We start from the raw sequence: 20,104 nt of genomic DNA on the forward strand, positions 1-20,104 counted from the left end.
CTGTGTGTGTGTCTGTCACGTGTGTCTGTCAGGTGCCCATAAAGGCCAGAAGACTGCATTGAATCCTCTGGAGCTGGAGTTATAGGCAGTTGTGAACCACCTCATATGGGTGCTGGGAACCTAGTTTGAGTCCTCTGGAAGAGAAACAAGTGCTCTTCATTGCTGAGCGGTTTCTAGAGCCCCAGAGTTCAAAAGTCTTTGCATTTTGTACTGTTTTGGTCCCTGTCAGTGTGTACCATGGTGCTTCTGCAGTGAGATGAAGAAGATGATGATGATGATGGCCTTTTTGAGACAGTCTTCCTGTAGCCCCAACTGGCCTGGAACTTACTATGTAGAAAAGGCTTGTCTCAATCTCACAGAGATCCACCTGTCTCTTTAAAATTTTCTTTTTAAATTTTATTTATTATTTATTTATTTATTTATTTATTTATTTAATTTATTTGGTCTTTTTGAGACAGGGTCTCCCTGTAACCCCAGCTGGCCTGGATTTGCTATAGAGACCTGGCTGGCCTCAAACTCACAGAGATCCACCTGCCTCTGCCTCCCGAGTACTGGGATTAAAGGTGTGCGCCACCACACCCAGCTTTATTTATTATTTTTATGTGTATAAGTGTTATGCTTCCATGTATGTAAGTGCACCTATGTCATGCAATGCCCGTTGGTTCCCCTGGAACTGGAGTTACAGAAAGTTGTTAGCTGCCATGTGGGTGCTGGGACTCAAACCCGGGTCTTCTGCAAGAACAGCTAGTGCTCTTAACTGCTGAGCCATCTCTCCAGCCCCCAACCTGTCTCTTAAAAGCATGTACCACCACACCAGGCAATATGATTATTTTTTAAAAGTCTAAACTTTTCCTATGAATCTTATTGGGAGATCACTCCACTAGATAAAATCACATTGATTCTTCTCTTTAAGAAAAGGCCTTCTCTGTCTTGGGTTCACAGTGAGATAATACCCATATCACACTGAGGAATAATATCCTTAAGATTCTTAGGATCCGTGTTGCTCAACAGAATGTGTCCATAACAAATGCCTTTAGAATATTTCTGTCCATATCAAGGATGTTTGGAGGAGCCGTATGAGATCTTATGTCTTGGCATCATTTATACCCAGAGACAGTTTTCTTGACAGCACCCTGGCTTTGATCGTTCCTCTGACACCCTTTTATTACTTTGAGGATTCTTTGTTTTCTGGAAAGACTGCTGTAGGCTTTTTACACCACTTCCAAATTTTGCTTAATCAGCTGTGCATGGCAGCACATGCTTGTTTATTCCAGGATGCAGGAGGCTGAGGCAGGACTGTACCTTCCAGGCTGTCCTACACAGGATAGTCTAGGCCAGCTTGGGATATACAAGTCTCTCTCTCTCTCTCTCTCTCTCTCTCTCTCTCTCTCTCTCTCTCTCTCAGAAGAGGGTGACAGATCCTCTGGAACTAGAGTGTCAGGCAGTTGTTGGTTGTCATGTGGTGTGGTGTTGGGAACTGAACCTGAGTCCTCTGCAAGAACAGCAAGTACTCTTTGCTGCTGAACCATCTCTCCAGCCCCTCTTCAGCCTTTTTAGACCCTGTCTCTAAAAGGAAAGGAGAGAGAGAGAGAGAGAGAGAGAGAGAGAGAGAGAGAGAATATCCTGGCCCCCAAATCAATGCCCTGTGTTTGTTTTTGCTATGGAAGTGTGTTACTTTCTGTTCTACATTTCTGTTGCTGCTTAGCAAATGATTTCAAACTCAGTGGCACAAAACCATGCTGTTTAACAGTGCTCATGGGCTCTGTGAGCTAGGCATTTGGATGGGTTACAAAGAAGAGTTGTCCACGCTCTTGATGTGTTGAACCTCAGTGAGGAAGACTCAAATGGTCGAGGGCTGGAGCAGCAGAAGTTAGAGCACCAGTTTCTGAGCTGGCTTCTTCCCTCACGTGGTCACCATCTTGACTGGCATGGCAATGAGGCACTGCACCTAAACGTGGCCTTTCCAGCATGGTGGCCTTGGGATACCTAATATTGAGGACACTTGAAGCTCAATCCTTTGGGCAGGGTTTTCCCCAAAAAAGGATGGAGAGGATCTGGGGTTATGAGCTGGGAAGAAAGTGTCTCAGCGAGCTGTAGGGTGTGGGAGGGTAGTCTGTGAGAGGGAAAACAGGGTTTCAGGGAGTAGTCAGCCTTGGGCAGAGATGGATGGCATTGACAACTGGATGAGTTTTCGGGGAATTTCTCCAGCCTCACCAGGGGCCTGGCATTGGGAATGAAGGCTGTTCCAGCTGTGGGGGGAGGGGTGTGTGGAGGCTTCCGGTCAGCAGGAGCTGCCAGCAGGGAGAGTGCAGTGTAGTCAGCTGGACAGAGGCCCAGTTGGATATGTCCATGTCCTAAATCCTATACTTGTAATGAGGCCACTTGTGGAAACAGAATCTTTTTCCAAAATAAGGATCTGGAGACGAGTTCACCATCCTGGATGTGCATCAGGCTGTAGATCCAGGGGCAGCTTCCCATCAGAGGAAGGAGGAGAGGCAGGGCAGACACATGTGAAGGTGTAGGCAGAGACCAGGAGGCCTGTAAAGGAGTGTCAGCAGCCACTGCAGACTAGGAGAGCGTGGACTCTCGCTCAGAGCCTTCTGAAGGAAGGAAGTCTGCTATGCCTCCGTAACTGTGCAGAACAAATTATTTCTGTTCTTTTAAGCTACTTGGTTCATGGTCATTTGTTAGAGCAACCTCGGGAAACTCATGAAGATAGTCTGGCAACGAGAGAGGGATGCTGAAGGGCTGTGGACGCTGGGGGAAGCACAGGATGGCAGTGTACTTCCTCCCAATTTAGACTGCCTCGTCTGTCCCTCTGTACCCACTCCTGCCCTGCAGCCTTTCATAGCGCAAGACCTGAGTCAGAAGCCTCCTCATGGGGATGCTGAAGGGCTGTGGACGCTGGGGGAAGCACAGGATGGCAGTGTCACTTCCTCCCAATTTAGACTGCCTCGTCTGTCCCTCTGTACCCATTCCTGCCCTGCAGCCTTTCATAGCGCAAGACCTGAGTCAGAAGCCTCCTCATGTCTCTCCACTTCCCATCTCAGCCTTGGCTCTGGCTGGGGACACATAAAAGAAGGCACACAGGAGAGCCGGGGTGACACACACATATCATCCCAGCACAAGGCGGCAAGACTGAGTTTGAGGCCAGCTTGGGCTACATACTCTATCTCAAATAAAACAGAACAACAATAAAGAGAGAGAAGAAAGGAAAGTGTCACTTGGGGCTACACAGTTTGAAGCTGTGATGCTGCTTTTCTCTGTCTCTTGACAGCTATGGAAATTCTTTGTATACCTTGGGTGCTTAATAAAAGCTGTTTTCTGGGCTGGAGAGATGGTTGAGCGATTAAGCATACTGACTGCTCTTGCAGAGGACCTGGGTTCGATTCCCAGCACCCACATGGTGGCTAACAACCTCCTGTAACTCTTAGTTCCAGGGGAATCTGATGCCATCTTCTGACCTCCTCAGACATTGCACAACACGGGTGCACTTACACAAATGTAGGCAAAAAATACACTCGTACACAATAATAGAAAATAAAAATATGTTATTTTCTCTTCACTGTCCCCAAACTCCTGTTTCTGTTTCCTTGCTTGCTTCAGATGAATTTATACCAAAGTCTTGTTCTAGAGAAAGGATAATGTTTTCCCCTTCAGTGTGATGGTGACCCCTCCTACACACTGGCCCAGCCCCAGCAGCCCCAGGATCCTCACAAGAAGTGTTACAATCATTAACCGCCTTCTAATTCTACTCCCTGTCAGTAATATTTGTGCATAAACTTGGACAAGTCACTACGACTTTTGCTCCTAAGTTCCCCCCTATGTAAACTCAAGGGGCTGGAATACATTCCTCCTTCTCTCTCTCCTTCTCTCCCCTCTTCCCTCCCACTTTTCTCTCAGGAGGTGCTTTTGCCCAAGTGCAATCATTTGAGACAGGGTCTCACTATATAGCCCAGGCTGGCCTCAGTCTCACAGAGCTCCACTTGCCTCTTCCTCCCAAGTGCTGGAATGGCTATGGGAGTTCAAGCTTAATAGCTTCAAAGCTGCTACTTTGGGGCATGTCCAGGTACCACATGTGTGTTCATTTTAAGAAAACATTTTTAGCTCAAAGTACGGAAGACTCTAACAGAAGGAGCCACAAAATGGCAGGCTCCCAAACATCAAGGTGAGGCTGGGTCAGTCTGCAGAAGGCTCTCAGGTCTGGAGCAGGAGGATCCCTCAGCTTTTCCACACGAAGATCAAGGTGGATCTAATTCACAGGTAGTGCTGAAAGAAACAACTCTGTGAGAGCTGCCCTGGTGCTGTTACCCCTCACAGCCTCCACCAGCCATCTGAGGCCACAGGCAAAGGGAAGCCAGCAGTCACACGCCTTAGCAATTGCTTTTATTCTTATCTCCAGTCAGTCACACCCTGGGCAGGTGAGGCCAGGGAAGGGCCAAGGGAGGGACCCCAGGGACCTTGGAGGAGCTGAGGCTAGAAGGGTAGCAGTGTTGGGGGTGTGGCAGATGAGTGCTTGTGCCTGGTGCTGAGTCCCTGCCCCCAGACACTTGGGAAAAACTTAGGGCAGGGGACTGCGGCATAGGGCTGGTTTTCGGCAGACAGGTCAACAGTGTCTTGTGCCATGTGACAATCATTGAACTGCTGAGAAGACAGCACTGGGAGGCCTGAGGGGAGCTGCAGTCAGGTCCTGCCCCACACCTCTGTCACAGCCGTCCCTGTTCTTCCCCTGTAATACCAGACTCTGCTTTTCCTCTAGTAGCCAGAAGGGGGCAGAAAGGTGCTTGTGTAAAAGCCCTGACTTGACCAACCTGGTAGGCCTGGAGGGAGATGTTTAGCCTTCTGGAACAAGGGTGTCTTGGCCCCCACAGGAGAAAGAGTAGGGGCTGGAAGAGTCAATCTTCTTAATCTCAGGACTTTCCCAGGCTATACCAAAGGAACTGTACATGGGCCCAGGGACTGGTGTGGGGAGTGCATATCTGCTCCAACTGCAGCCTTGGGGACAGGATCTCTTGTCTTGTCACCCCTCCTCAGGGAACTTCTGACCTCACATCACAGGTGGTCAGATTCCTGGTTTCCTCTAGCTTTATGAAATCCAATCTACCTGCGTCCAGGTTTGGCCCCACCCAGGCTAAAAATGTGAGGGGCCAGTAGTACCTTCCTCTTCTACCATTCAACACACCTGCAGTTTCGGGTTTCTTGTAATCCTGCATTCTTCTCAATTCTGCATTCTTGCTCCCCACCCATCCAGATGTTCTGGAGTTCCTCCACTGCCTCAATCAGAGGTTGACACACAGGCTTCTGCTCTGTTCCTGCTGTCTGCTGGATAGTGCCCTGGGTAGGAGACTGAGATATGCCCTGGGGCCCCTACCGCAACCTAGCCATCTTTGAGATCATTGTGATTTGTGCCTAGGTCACATTATTTATGGTTGAGGGCTTGCTCCGCCCCCAATTTTTTGGAACTTAGCCTTGGAAAAATTTCTCGATCCCTAGTCTCTGCGTAAGTTATCCCAGGAAAAGTCCGAGGACTTGAAGAAGTGGATTCTGGAAATTTGGCCAGTCTGAAAGCAGCAGGTGTGTGTGTGTGTGTGGGGGGGTTGTAAACTTTTCTAAAACTGAAGCCAGATTAGTAGAGGCACCCAAGAGGAGAACAACTGGATGAGTCAATCAGAGGAAGTGTCCTGGGGTCTTTTCCTGCCTTACAGTGGTACAGGCTGAGAACATCCACCTTGCACACAGTAAAACCGAACCACAAACAGCAAAAACCTCTTGCCTAATAAACATGTCTGCTGACAGTGAGGCTAGGAATCAGAAACCAGAAATCCTGGCTCCCAGATGGTATACAGGGGGTGAAAATCTCAGAATGCAACAATCTGGGGATGCAAGGCTGGGCAGCATGCAGACCACAAATCCCCAGAGATGTCAGGGTTTAACCATCCACCTCTCGGCTCATTCCCAACTCATTCCAGCTCATAATTGGACTGGTGAGTCCTTTCTATGAGGCAGCTGTAGGGCCAAACCCCAGGCTTGTTGGACGACCTTGGACTTCTCACCAAGCTTTTCTGAGGAGCTCAACTTTGCCTCCTTCACTGGAGGTGATTGGATTGCCGCCATTTCAGGACAGCTGCGATGGGTTCATTTAGACTAGCATACTGCAGATCCCTCCCTAGACCCCCACTGCCTGTCACAAACCACCCTCCGTTTCTTGGTTCCTTCCCTCCTCAAATATCCAAGATGGAACAAACCAGGTGCTTCTGTAATATTACTTGAAAGCTAAAAATAGGAAGGGTGGGGAAGGAGGGTCAGAAATGGATAGGCGACCTGGTCCCCTTTCCTAGGGGCAAACAGAGCCCTCAGCATCTGCTTAGAGCCTCCTTGCCTCCACCCAGTAAATTTCCACTGGCCCAAGCTAGCCACATGCATAGGCTGGCTGCATGCTGCTCCAGGTGTGGCCCCCAGGTCCCCTCTCCAGCAGGCACTCAGCCAAGGTAGGGTGGCTGACGCACACTCTGCCTGAGATCCCAGCCGCCTGGAGGCTGATAAGGAGTTCTGGCCTCATCACATGGGACAGGCTCAAGAGATTGGCCCTGGCTGCTACCATTAGCTGGACAGTTTCCAAATTACAGAGATGTAGAGATAAGGGAGCAAGCACTCAGGGATTCTGGGCTGAGTGGCCAGAGAAGCTGGGGGAAGGGATGGGGTGCTGTCAACTCTTAAGGTCTCAAGAGGCCTGGCTGGAGATAAGCCAGCAAGTAGCAACAGATGGGGGAAGGCCTCGGAAACAAGAAGTGTGGAAGGGACTCTGGGGCAACTTTGGGTAAGGGCTGGTCCAGCAACTGGAACTGCCTCCACCAGGCCTGCCCCACCTTCCTCCACCTCAGGAGGCAACCACAGATGCCTCCCCAGTGGATGCAGCCTGATGGATTGATTGCCAATCAGTCCTTCCAGCTGGCTTCCCTGCCCTCACTAGGGGAGGTGTTAGGGAAGTTCTGGGTTCTGCCTGGGAGCCTGGGATAGGCCCACACTTAGCATAGTCCTCTGTTCCATGACCCAGGAAAGCAAGTGATAGAAGCAATGGCTTCCTACTACTTTCCCATTGCCTTGCCTCAGGGCCCAGGTCCCCAGAATAAGCTGCTTCTCCTAGAGCTGAGAGATGGGCAGCCTGGGACAGCTTTACCCCACTGTCCAGTGCCCTGTTTCTGCAAGTCCCCTTAGCCCCCTTCTTACAAAGTGTGGGTGCTTGACTTAGAAGAGAGAGGAAGGTACATGCTAGACACAGGACAGTGTTGCACTGGGCTACTGGATGTGGCGGTCCTGAGGACTCACCCAGGTTTCCTGAGTCTTCCTACCTCTGAGATCCCTACCTCAAGATCCTGCTTGTTCTTTGAGTTCTCAAACAAAAGATGCCCTCAGCCTTGACTGTCCCATTTGGAAGATGTAATTGGGTGGCAGGGGTCACCACGGGGCATGAGGTGGCTTCAGTTTTGCAGGGCCCCAAGGATGGTATATGTACAAGCTTCAGAGGACAAGGTGAGGGCTGGCTGCAGGAGGGAGTGTCTGCTCACAAGCCGGCTGCAGTGAATTTATGTCTGGTCTTGAGGCGCAGTGGAGGGGGGCTTTGTCACAGGACTGGGAAGAGGCATTCTCTGAGGGTGGGGGTGGGGAGGGCTTCTCATTCCCTGTTGGTGCCAAAAAGCTGCAGGAAGAAGGTGAAGATATAGATAATGTCTAAGTAAATGTTGAGAGCTCCAAAAATATACTCCTCGGGGCTCAGCGAGTGGCGGCGGTTACCCATCAGCAACTGGGTGTCGAATGCCAGGAACTGGAAGAGAGGAGAGAGAAGTCATGTTTTCAGTAAGTGGCCCAGCCGTCTGTTTCATTACCCTCACTTACTGCCTGGTTGCTTAGTAACTATCCTGTGACAACCCAGAACTTCCCTAACACCTTTCACCCCTAATTCTAATTCTGTTCAGCATGTTTACTGAGCACCTATTATATTGCAGGCACAGGAATGCAGCAGAGAACAGAGAGACAGGACCCCTACCCTCAGAAAGCTGAGCGTCCAGAGGAAAGTGTGAATGAGATGAATAACCCAAGAACAGTACAAAGTTCCTACTGTGGTGGTGAGGGGGGTCACCAGGAGCCCGTCCTGCAAAGAGTGTGGCAGCCCTCATGGAACCCTGGGAGGATCCCTGCCTCCATGCTAATGCCCTTAGAGCAAAGGGACCAGAAACTCCAATGGGAAGCAAGTCCAGCATGTGAGGCAGGAGGCAGGTCACCTTCAAAGGTTCAGGGGAGGAAGGTGATTCTCAGCTCAGTCTTGAATATCACTTAGACTTGGAGACCGTGCCCTTCCATTTGCTACCTGGGAGACTTGAACGTGGCACTGAATCTCTCTGAGCCTGTGAGTCCCTAGGTGTGAAAGGAGATGACTGTGTATACTGACTGTCACAAGGCTGCAGTGGCCATACCCTGTGCAAGATGCCTGGCACGGGGCCTGATCCACAGCCCGGGGCAGAATGAATGGTACCTGTTACTGGGGTTTTACCGCTGCATCAAGAGGAGAGACACTGCTAATGAGGCTCAGGTCTTCTGCATCTCATCAGGGTGACAGAGATGGATGTTCCGAGGAGAAGCTGTGTGGCTTCATTGAAAAGAAAATAGGGAGCCATGGCTAGGGCTGAAGGGAACCCTGTGTGAATGGGTCAGGCCCCTGAGTTCAGCAGCATTAAGGTCAGGGCCCCTGGGACTGCAGATTGGAGCTGGAAGACATGGTTCGAGTCCTGATTCCATTTTCCAGGAGTCAGAACAACCGTATAACCTCAGTGTCCTCATTTACAAAGCAGGATGGCAAGGTGTCCACACCATCCACGCTGGTACAGCGGCTTCCACTATCATTATTGTTTACTATCATTTTGCTCCATTCCGCTCTGCTGAAATAGATCTGGGCTCCTAAGTGAAATTTCCTCTGCAAAGAGAACAAGGGAGCAGAGGGACCAGCTCAGATGCTGCAGGCTGTTTAGCAGGCACAGCTGCCAAGTGTAAATTAATAAATCGCTGAGCTGGCTTATCAATCAGTGGCTTGCTTGGTTGATTTCCCAGCGTCTGGTCACCCCTGGGTGAGCTCATGAAATCGAATCTCTCAACCTAGAAGGCTTGTACCTGATCAGGTCTGGGGGTGCCCCCTCCAAGGAGCATACACTAGGACCCAGGGACTTCCTCAAGTTGCCAGCTGGCTGCAGAAAAGAATGGAAAGATTGCCCCTCCTGTCCTGGGCCCTTCCTGACCTGGGCCCCAGTCATGGGTGCTTATCTGGGATGGCCTGCCCCAGAAAGGTTACCACCATCGCAGCAGCCTCATACCTGTGAGTTGACTGAAAGAAAGCTTTAAACTCATTTGCGCTCACTCACATTTACCAAGCACCTACTGTGTTCTGGTGAACTTGTCCTCATAGGACTGACAGTTTAAAGAGGGCAACAAACATCATCAGAATTCCATTATGAAGGTCAGCAAGCTAGCTCAGCAGATGAGGGTGCTTGCAGCCAAGCCTGAAGACCTGAATTTGATCCCTGAAATCCACAGGGTGGAAAGAGAGACTCTGGCGAGTTGTTCTCTAACCTCCAAATCTGTGCTGTGACAGGAATGTGTGCCCATGGACACACACACACACACACACACACACACACACACACACACACACACGAAATTCCACTAAGCATGCACTACAGGGGAAAGTAACTGCCTAGCATCTGGACAGCACTGGCAACTAGTTTCTAAGCTGCCAGCAGATTTTCTTGTTTGTAGTTAACATCCTAGTTGGTCCATAAGGTCAACCACTGAACCCAAAAGAACCACAGGTGTTTGAGTTAGTGGCCAGCTGAATACAAGACCATGTAGAAGGGATGGGGCCAGAGGCAGTGTAGTACTAGGATATGAGTAATTGATGTTGGAATAGTTCTTGCACATGCTAATACATACTCAGCTTTCTGTCCCAGCTGCTGCCCCTGAGAGGCAAGCATTGTCACTGCTTAGCCTATGAGGCAAGGGGTCTTAGAGACAAGAGTGACTTGCTTATGATCACCTGTCTAGAGCTGGAACCTGATCCTTATCCCTGTTCATGTGGAGCTGGGGAGGACAGGCTTGCAGGGGGAGCAGGAGGAACCTGCACAGGACAGAGGAACTGAAGCACCCTACTTAGTTTCCTCACTCAGTAGAGCTGCACCTCCACTGGCCGTGGCTATACAGCCTGCCTCAGCCTGCTATATTAGGACCTAAGCTTCTATCTGTTGTCCCCCTCTCCCAAACAAGGTCTGAAAGGTGAGACTGAGGCACCCTGGGAGAGCCATGCCATGGAGAGGCTACCAACAGACAAGGACTGAATACAAAATGTTGGGGCTGAAATGTGTTGAACCAGCTTAAAAAGGAACTGTGAACCGTGTAGCCTACAGAAATTCCAATGCGGTACAAGAACTGGGTGGCCCGGGCTGTTCTCATAATGCTGGTTCTAATAGGGGTTTGTTGGAAACCACACAAACTATCACACAAACTATCACCAGGGGCCAGTTAATGAAACTGACAAAGGCAGAAACATCTCTGATATTTGCTATCATAAGAAAAATGAAAGTTGCAAAAAATATTCTTATATGATTGCACAAAAGTACACATGACCTAGGAGCCTATAAGGCCAGAAAGGTCTAGAAGGAGAGACAACTGCCCACTGAGGTTCCACTGGGAAGGGTAAGGAGTATGGTCCAAATGATGTTTATTCCATCTACATCTAAGATTAAAATAAAATCGAAACCAATGAATAGATGTAGTCCTATATTAGGAATTAGAAATTGCAAACAGAAGGATTAATATAACACACATGAGGGTGACCATCTTTGAATGCTCACATAAGCCTCTGTGAGAAATGTTCCATCATTTGTTGAGGTGACTGAGGCACAGAGAGTTTAACTGACTGGCCATCATCACACAGCCAAGAGGAAAGCTTTAAGTCTGCTGACCCCAAATGCCAAGAGAAGCAGTGCATGAGAGAGAGAGAGAGAGAGAGAGAGAGAGAGAAAGAGGAGGTAAAGAGAAGCAAACACAGCTCTAGGCCCAGAGTAACACAGGCTTAGGGATGGCTCAGAGTACTGGACCCACCTGGTGCCCTTTCTGAACTAGAGGGTGAACTTGAGCTTTGGAAATTCTATCTATCTATCTATCTATCTATCTATCTATCTATCTATCTATCTATCTATCTATCTATCTATCTATCTATCTATCTATCTATCTATCTATCTATCTATCATCATTTATTTTTGTTCTTTTTGAGACAGGGTCTCCCTGTAGCCCCAGCTGGCCTGGTACTCACTATGTAGACCAGGCTGGCCTTGAACTCAGAGAGATCCGCCTGCCTCTGCCTCCCTAGTGCTGGGATTAAAGGCTTGTACCACCACACCTGGCATTATTCATGCATTTATTTTTATTTGATATGTATGAATGTTTTTCCTGCATGTATATAGGTGCACCTGTCATGGAATGCCCATGGAGGCCAGAAGAGGGTGTCAGTGTCCCTGAAATTAGAGTTATGGGTGGTTGTTAGTGGCCATGTGGGTGCTAGGAACTGAACCTGAGTCTTCTGTAAGAGCAGTCAGTGCTCTTAACCACTGAGCCCTCTCTCCAGCCCTGGGATTATCTCTCTCTTTGAGATGTGATCTTGATATGTAGCCCAGGCTGGCTCAAATTCTCTTGATTCTCCTGCCTCCACTTCTTGAGTGCTGGCATTACAAGTGTGTACCACTACCCCAGGAGGGCCTTGAGAACTCTTAGAAAAAAGAGTTGCCAGGGGCAGGGGTAGGGTTGGGGGTGGGGAGACTGTGGAGAGGCTCAGCTGGTAAAGCAGAGGCATGAGGACCTATTTGGATCTCCAGTATACACATAAAAGCTGGATGTAGCAAGTGTCTGTAATCTCAGAGCTTGGGAGGCAGAGACAGGCAGATCTCTAGAGTACACTGGCCAGCCTGGTGGAATTGGTGAGATCAAGTTCAGCGAGAGACCCCTTCCTTAAAAAATAAGACGGCAAGCAATTCAGATACCCTACACTGACTTCTGGCCCCTCCACTCATGAACACACAACACACAGACACAGACAGACAGACAGACAGACAGAAAAAAGAAAAGAAAAGAAAAGAAAAGAAAAGAAAAGAAAAGAAAAGAAGACAGGCCTGCCTGTCATCAGCTCCAGGCCCTCCTGCCTGACTGCAGACAGGGTGAGGAAGCAGGGGCAGAGGAGAGGCTGCTTAGTGGGGGCCTGGGCCCATTTGTTGCCTGATGCCAAAGGAAGGTCTTTCTCTGCATTGACTAGGGTATCGGAAGCATTAAACAGCACAGACAACCTTTGCACCTTTAGGCAGGCCACCAAAGGAGCAGGATCTGACAGACATTCCAGCCAGCAAGCCTGGCTCAGGATGCAAGGGAAGAGGTGTGTAAATGTGTCTGACAGAGGCCCTAGGAGAGAAAGTGAGACTGCAATGCAGTGCTTCAGAACACAGGCTGGGTGAACTCAAAGCTTGGCTCCAATCCTGGGCAGCCCACTGCTCTCACAGTAAGAGTTTTTCATCTCTGACCACACGCCCTGTCCTTCCTAAGTGCTTTACAGAATCAGTTCACTTGAAAGTCACAACAACCTAAAGGGTGGATTCTGTCACTGCCCCCACACAACTAGAATGTGACAGAGAAACACTTCAAACACTGTTGCTCCCTGGCTCCCCAAACTGTCCTAAGTGAGAAGGCTAACATCTCCAATGACAGTAGAAGTTACCACCTACCAGGTGCTAGACTAAGTTCTTTTATCGGTATTACATATGATCTTCACAATGACCTTGTGAAGTAGACTATTAGCTCCATTTTATTTTATTATTTTATTTATTTTATGTGTATGTGTGTATTGCCTGCATGTAGGTAAATGCACCCATGTCATGCAATGCCCGCCGAGGACAGAAGAGGCTGTCAGATCCCTTGGAACTGGAGTTATGGACAGCTGTCAGATGCCATGCGGGTGCTGGGATTAGAACCCGGGTCTTCTTCAAGAACAGCCAGTGTTCTTAACCGCTGCTCCATCTCTCCAGCCCCTATTAGCTTCATTTTAAAGATGAGGCAACAGAGGCACAGCGAGGTCAAGCAGCTTGCCCAAAGTCACATGGTGGTAAGGATGAGCAAGGTTTGCTGGGGTGTTCTGACCAGCAGAAGACTTTCCTCCCTTCCTCATGACCACGGGTCCTCTCCATAATGCCTCTGCCTGGGGCTCTTCTCTTGCTGCACTGCCCTCGCTGCTCTGCTCTGTGGGCACAGGAAGTTCTGCTGTCTGTTGGTGCAGGGCCTTCCAGTCACCCTCAGCCTCAGTCCCTTACCATCTTAGGGACAAGACTTCTCCTCCTGTCAGGTTGCTGTATCTATTCAGGTTCGAGTAGGGCGTAGGTTGAAGGATTAGCGTTTAGAAGGCTGAGGTGAGGTGGGGGCAGCTTTCAGAGTCACCAGGTCCTCACCCAACTCAGAACAATCTACCACCTTCCAGAAAACAAAAGGTTCCCAGGGATCTTTGAAGTTCACATAAACCCCTGAGGCAAAAGAGCCTCTAAACTCTGAATAAAGGATGATTTTTGTGATTGACATCACGACCTTGGACTTGTATGGCCTTAAAAAAAAGTTCATTGTTGTCTTGATTTCAGGAAGTATCTGCATCATGGTCCCCACTAGAAGACCAGGTAAGAGGTAGGCTGGGGAGTAGGTGACTGGAGTAATCTCTCTCTTAAACCTTCCAGATGCTGAAGACTGGGCTAAGCTGATCAGGGAACCCAGATTCTCTGTGGGACTGCACGGAAGGAACAGTCTATAGCCTCCCCTGCAGGCCACAGGCTGAGAGGGCCTCTCTAGGTCTGGACTCCTTTCTCTTCTTCCTCCTCCTCCTATTCTCTCTCTCTCTCTCTGGTCCTATTTTCCTAGTGGTGAAATGGACAGGGCTGAATCAGGAAAGCAAGGCTGTGAACACACACACACACACACACACACACACACGCACACACACACACACACACACACACACACACACCTGCTCTCTCTGGGCCTCAGGTTGAACTGAGGACAGAGGGCTTGGCACTGCCCAGTCAGGGGTCCAGCACTGGAGGCTCAACACCCCTAAAAAGCACCTCCCTTCACTCACCCGTCAGGCCTCACAGCATCCTGCCTTGCACACACACTTTTTCCCTGCAACCCTGACTCTGACACAGGGACATAGCACTGGTGTCAACTGGTCTTCTAGTACCGGGCCCATCCACTTGTCCACTTGTCAATTTTTCCAAAATGTGAGGACTGTCATATTTTCTGTCTACCCCAGTGGCTCAGGTCCTTGAATAGGTGGGCTGGGCAAGATCAGGGAAGCTCTGTGCCTAGTGGGCCAGAGTTCTCAAGCCCTTTACCTAATTTCTTCCCTGGGTCTTTGGGACTTGCTTTCTGATTTGGGTGTTGAGGAGCTTTAAGCATCCCCAAAGAAGGTCCAACAAGATGAAGCAGCTTTCTCAGACATGGAATCCTGATGGCTCACCTGTTGCTAGAAACAGTCTGAGGGGACCCTTGACTCCTTCCCTCCAAGTTCCTGCTTAGCCCCACAACCTTGTCCCAATACTCTAGCTCAGTCCATGAGTTTCCCCCTCAAGAAAGGAGTGAAGGAGAGGTCACAGTGGGGAGAGGATAGCAGGATCACTAGGAACCAATACCTTTCAGCTGACTCATCCACTTCTACTGGCATTTCAATCCTAGCATCCAGTGAGGGGCAGGAGGTAGGGGTCAGGATGCAAACTTGAGGTTTCCTGACAATGCACCAAAGGTGGATGTGGGTGAGGCCCAGGAGGGGCCTGCTTCTCGAGGCTGGACTAGAGCCCCAAGAGGCCTTGGCTTCCCAGGTAGGTGACTTTCCCTTCAAAGATGGCAGAATCTCTTAGGGTGGGGACTGGAATTTCTAGAAGAGAAACTCAAGGGTTGTTCCCAGTCTCTCTAAAACTGTGGCCGGTGGGAATAAGAAGGAAGGTTCCACTGAGGGTCTGAGCCTCATCTGACACTTCTCTTCACACTTTCTCATACAACCTTGATGAAGAAGCCGGTCAGGGATATGCTAAGTGTCCTCTGCAAATCTTGCTAACTGCTGTGCACAGAGAGGGCCCTGTTGTGTTATGAATCCACCAAAGACTGGGAGATGGCAGGAGCCCTGGGCTGGAGTTAGATAGGGCACAAGTTTTACACACAGGTGATACTGGAAACAGGCCAGCACGAGGCTGTCATGTGCTGCTGACATGGGGGGTTAATGAGAAGGCACAGGGATATTAACTTTTCTGGGGCAGTCTCTGAGTGGAATGCACATGGCACCCAAAGGCCTGTCTTCCCTCCTCTGACAGGAAGGGCCCACCCATGTGCACTCTCGACCACTGTTTATGTAACCTTTGAGATGATCCCAACCAAGGCCTTTTGATGTGTTGATTGAATGAGACATTACCAGGGTAACTGGGCACCATGGTTCCTCCTCCTCCCTGTGACTCACTGGAGACTGATGGGGCAGTGTGCATTCAGCTGTGCAACCCTGACCATCCCAGCACCTCCAAGGACCTGTCCTGCCCCTACCCCACCTCTCAGGCACCCATTCACCCCACAAACATCTGTGGGTGTCTACTGTGCGTGGCTACAGCAAAGAACAAACCAGAGGTGGGAGGAGGGGATGAACCCCACTCTCAAGTTTAAATTCTCCCAGAGGCAGAAAACTAGTAAACAATAGATTAGAGAAATACATAATGTGTCAGAGAAAGAGATGGGCTATCTAGCTATGAATCCAGAGATGAGGGAGGGGCAGCCTGAGTGTGCAAGCACTCTGCTATAAAGGAACCAAAGCCTAGGAGTGGAGGGAGAGCTGGGACAGTCCCTGGGTCAGAGGAGCACAGCAGGTGTGGTCCCAGGGTGTGGAACGAACGCGCTGTACCCACATGCCAGAGACCAAAGTAGATGCAGCACTCAAGTGGGGGAGGGGGGACCCACAGTCACCTGTGGGAAGCGACTGCTAGTGGGTGCCAAGTAGAGGAATCCAGATTTGCTCACCTTGTCTGCTGCCTGGAGCAGAGACTGTGAACACAACAGGGGTCCCTGCAGGGGGCCACTGCAACAAGCTGGGTGGGAGATCGTGGTGACTGTCACTAGGGAGGACCATGAAGGTTGACAGGAGCCCTCAGGTTCTAGGTAGGAGGCAGAGTCATGAGACTGTTGAGCCTGATGTGTGGGGTGTCAGGAAAAGGGCACAACTGCCAATGAATTTGTCCTGAGTGTGGACACTGAGGGAAGCCTTGGGAGGCAGAGGAACCCAGAAAAGAGCAGGAGGATGTTTGCATGTGTTAGGTTGGAGAGTCTGTTAGATTTCCAATGGGGACACTGACTAGTCTGGAACTCAGAGAGACCAGGACTAGAGACATAAATTCAATTATCAGCATAAAATATTGTTCAAAGCGTTGCAACTGCCTGAGCTCCTTAGGGAAGGGAGGCAGAAAAAGAAAAGTCAGGGAGCCAGGGCAGGCCATGATGGAGCAAGCTAAACAAAGACCAAGGGATGGGGAGCATTCTTTCTGGACATGGAGGAAGAGGGTACTTCTGGGAGAAGAAACAAACAGTTGCATCAAACTCCACTGAGTTTGGGCAAGGAGGGCTGAGGTTGCCTGCTGGGTTTGGCCCCATAGAAGTCACTAGTAAAATGCATAAGAGCACTCTCCAGGGCCTCAGTGGGCTGGGGATGAAGCTCAATGGTAGAGCACATGCTTACCATGAACAAAGTCCTGGGTTCAGTCCTGACACTGCAAATACACACAAGAGAGAATGGAAGAAGCCCAGCTGGGAGGAAGGGAAGCTGGAGAGGAGATGATTTGTGGGAGATGCATGTAGATCCTCTCTAAGGAGTTTTTGCTATATGTGGGGAGCAGAGAATGGAACAGGAGCTTTAGGGGGTTGTGGGTCAAGAGTATTGTGTGTGTAGGTTTTTTTTTTCTTCAGATGGGAGAAATTACAGTATGTTTCCATATCCACAGGAACAATCCAGTGAAATAAACACGATGATGGTGATGATGATGTGATGACGATGAGAGAGGAAAAAAAGAGAGAATAGCTTCACCCCAACTGACCACAGGGGCACAGGACACCAGACTAGATACAGGACACCTAGGTCAGGGGCCTAGATCTATCCCTTACTGGTCAGTCCAACTAACCATGGATATACAAGGCAGTTAGAACATCAGCCTCGCTTCCCTCTCTGGCTTGTGGTAGAGAGGGAATAGGTGTGAAAGTATTCTGCAGAATGCAACGGGTGGAACAGATGGCTGGGATTATTCTTATTATTCTAATAAAACAAGGGATTATTAAGCAGATTTAAGGGCTTACCACACACCCAGCCCTACCTGCATGTACCGCTTCCTTGTGCAGCTCTAACACTGGCTGCAACCTGACTCTCGGGAAGCAAAGTCCACGCCCTTACCTTCCATCGATGCTTACCCTTCTCCACTGCCCCCCTTGCCCTGGCTCAACTCCTCTTCTACCCATGGCCATTGCTGCCCTCTGAGGCCTCCCGATGCTACTGCCCAGGCTTGTGGCCCTCAATGTTGCCTTCTTTCCTTCTCCCAGCCTGACCCTCCTCCCATCCTTCGGAACTGCTCTTTGCTTGAGAAGACATGGCCTGAAGGAAGGACCCTCATCCAGGAACGAGGAGAAATGGGCATCTTAGGGCAACCGGCCATCCTACTTTACTCAGGATTTAGGGGTTCCCTCAGAAGTGGACCTTCAGTGCTGAAACTGGGACTGTCCCAGGTAGACTCAGGGATAAACTGGCATCCTAGTTTTAACCAAGCTAAGCCCATACATAGTTGGTCTGCGAGGAAACCTTGGACCAATCACTTAATCTCTCTGGAATCTGGTTTTCTCATCTGGAAGAGGAGGGCTTAGAGTTTCTAACTCTTCTAGTCCTCAAGTTCTAAGACTACATGTCCTCGGTTCATTTCATAATATTCACTGAGTGCCTCTTTGTGCCAGGCACTGTACTTGTCCTGTGGACTAAGGCTTCTGGGCAGGAAGCACAGCGCTTCACACATAGTAGATGCTCAGGAAAGACCTATTGTAAAGATGAATGCATAAACCTAGCACACTCCCATTTCTGGCTTGACCCCTGTCTAACCTCCAAACCTTTTGCTCACAGTTCTCACCCACGCCATTTTCCCCATAATACAAAAGAAAGAATTTCTGGAGGGCCTTCCATCCTCTACCTAAGCCCAAGTCAACAGAAGTTTATCCTTTAAGGCAATCTCAGGAGCACTGGAGAGGCACCAAAATGGGTACAGGACACGAGTCTTGGTCCCTGACTGTCCCTTACTGGTGGTGAGACTGCCCACTCCTTAACCAGAGTTTCTGATGTGGAAGGCATTTCGCTTCTCTTTGCTTTGAGACAGGATCTAATACAGCCCAGGCGGGCCTCAAACCCTCTATGTAGACCAGGATGACCTTGAATGAACTGCTGATCTTCCTTCTACCTCCTAAGTGCTAGGATTACAGCTGTGTACTACCATGGTGGGCGGAATGGAAGGCAGCTCCTACATTAACAAGTCTACCTCCCTGTGCTCTGCTGGACATCTTGTCACCCATGAGCCTCTGAGACCTGTGACAAAGCTAGGGAGTCTGGCCACTTAGAGGAACTGAGCGTACCAATGAGGGCTCCACTGGCAATGGATGTCTCCTTAATGGCTTCCCATGAAGATGTCACTGGTACCAGCTTGCCTACTGGGTGATCTGAGACACAACCACATCCGGGTGCTTGGAGCCCACCTGAACAAAAGACAGTGTTGGGCTGCTCTGGGCAGGTCCTTGGTCATACTGCCTGGGTGTCTGCTTCCAAGCACTTCCCACTTAGCCTTTAACCATGAGTGGATCTCTAGAGCCAGATGTCCAGATTCCCAGTTTGATACCAGAACTTCTTAGGATGCTGAATGGCCTCAGCTGTTATCTGGCATCTCTGAGCTTCCGTTTCCTCATTTTGATCTAATAACAGTAGCACCTACATGGTAGCTGTGGGGAGAGAGGTAAGTGTAGCATGTACGGGGAGATGGCTGGGGGAAAGTGAGAGCTCAGTAGCTATTAGCTAAGCACATGTCTGTAATACCAGCACTCAGGAGGCTGAGGTGGGAGAATCTTAAGTTCAAGGCCAGCCTGTCTCAAAAATAAATAAATAAATAAACAAATAATAAAATTAACTATTACTGTTAACTGTTGTCATCACCAACACTCTCACTTTGCGAAGAGCAAAGAACAAGCTCTCTAATAAAGTCTCTCTCTAGGTATTTGGGATCTTCCTGGCTCTAAGCCTTCCCAGTTTGCCCTAGGACAGTAACACTAACTTGGTCCACATAGCAGGATACTCCCATGCCCAACCCAAGGAGGGAAGGGCCCCTCTTCCCAGGTCTTCCCTGCTCAGCAGCTTTCATCCTACTGCTACCATCTCCCTGGCCCCTGCCCGGCTGGTATGTTCTGCACACCATACAGAATGCCTTAAATGTAATACTAAGTCAGCCGTACCCTTAAAGAGGTGCTTCAAAAGGGATCCAGGAGGACTATAAGGAAAATGGAGGGAGGACGGATCTGGGGAGAGGGTCACAAAACTGAGAAGGTGGTCCCCAGGAGTTGGGGTAAACTCACCAGTGTAAACACACCCGCTCCTAGTATGGCATAGACTGCGTGGAGCCAGGGCACCTGTGGACAGAGGAAGGCTGGACTTAGGATGTGAAATGGGCAGTCGCAGAAGGACCAGGGATTGTAGGGGAATCTGGGTGCGGACGGTAGAAGAAGAGGGATAGCTCTCCTCAGCACTCCCTAAGAAGCCCCAGGACTGGGAGGGGCTCCTGATTCTCTGGGTACTCACAAAAGTAAGGCAGGGAGACCCCAGGATAATCATGAAACATCTTGCAGGGAATTCCCACCACCTGACATTTATTTCTTCCCTCAAACACAGCCCCAGGCCCAAGCTGGCCCAGGGTGATTCATTCTGTCTGCCAGTCAT

At 49.7% G+C, this 20,104-nt stretch overlaps 1 protein-coding gene across 1 annotated transcript in view; it reads right to left on the minus strand.

Annotated features, from left to right (window-relative positions):
* Nucleotides 1-4,371: 4,371 nt before the first annotated feature.
* Faim2 (Fas apoptotic inhibitory molecule 2) overlaps nt 4,372-20,104 on the minus strand; it is a 31,965-nt gene continuing 16,232 nt past the window's right edge. The window contains exons 12-13 of the mRNA XM_008848757.3: nt 19,744-19,797; nt 4,372-7,822 (exon numbers count right to left, since the gene is read on the minus strand). Of these exons, the coding sequence (XP_008846979.1) occupies nt 7,673-7,822; nt 19,744-19,797 (204 nt within the window). The 3' untranslated portion in view covers nt 4,372-7,672. The remainder of the gene's footprint in view (nt 7,823-19,743; nt 19,798-20,104) is intronic.

The sequence above is a fragment of the Nannospalax galili genome, unplaced genomic scaffold, assembly GCF_000622305.1.
Source record: "Nannospalax galili isolate Female #2095 unplaced genomic scaffold, S.galili_v1.0 scaffold1224, whole genome shotgun sequence".
Lineage (NCBI taxonomy): Eukaryota > Metazoa > Chordata > Mammalia > Rodentia > Spalacidae > Nannospalax > Nannospalax galili.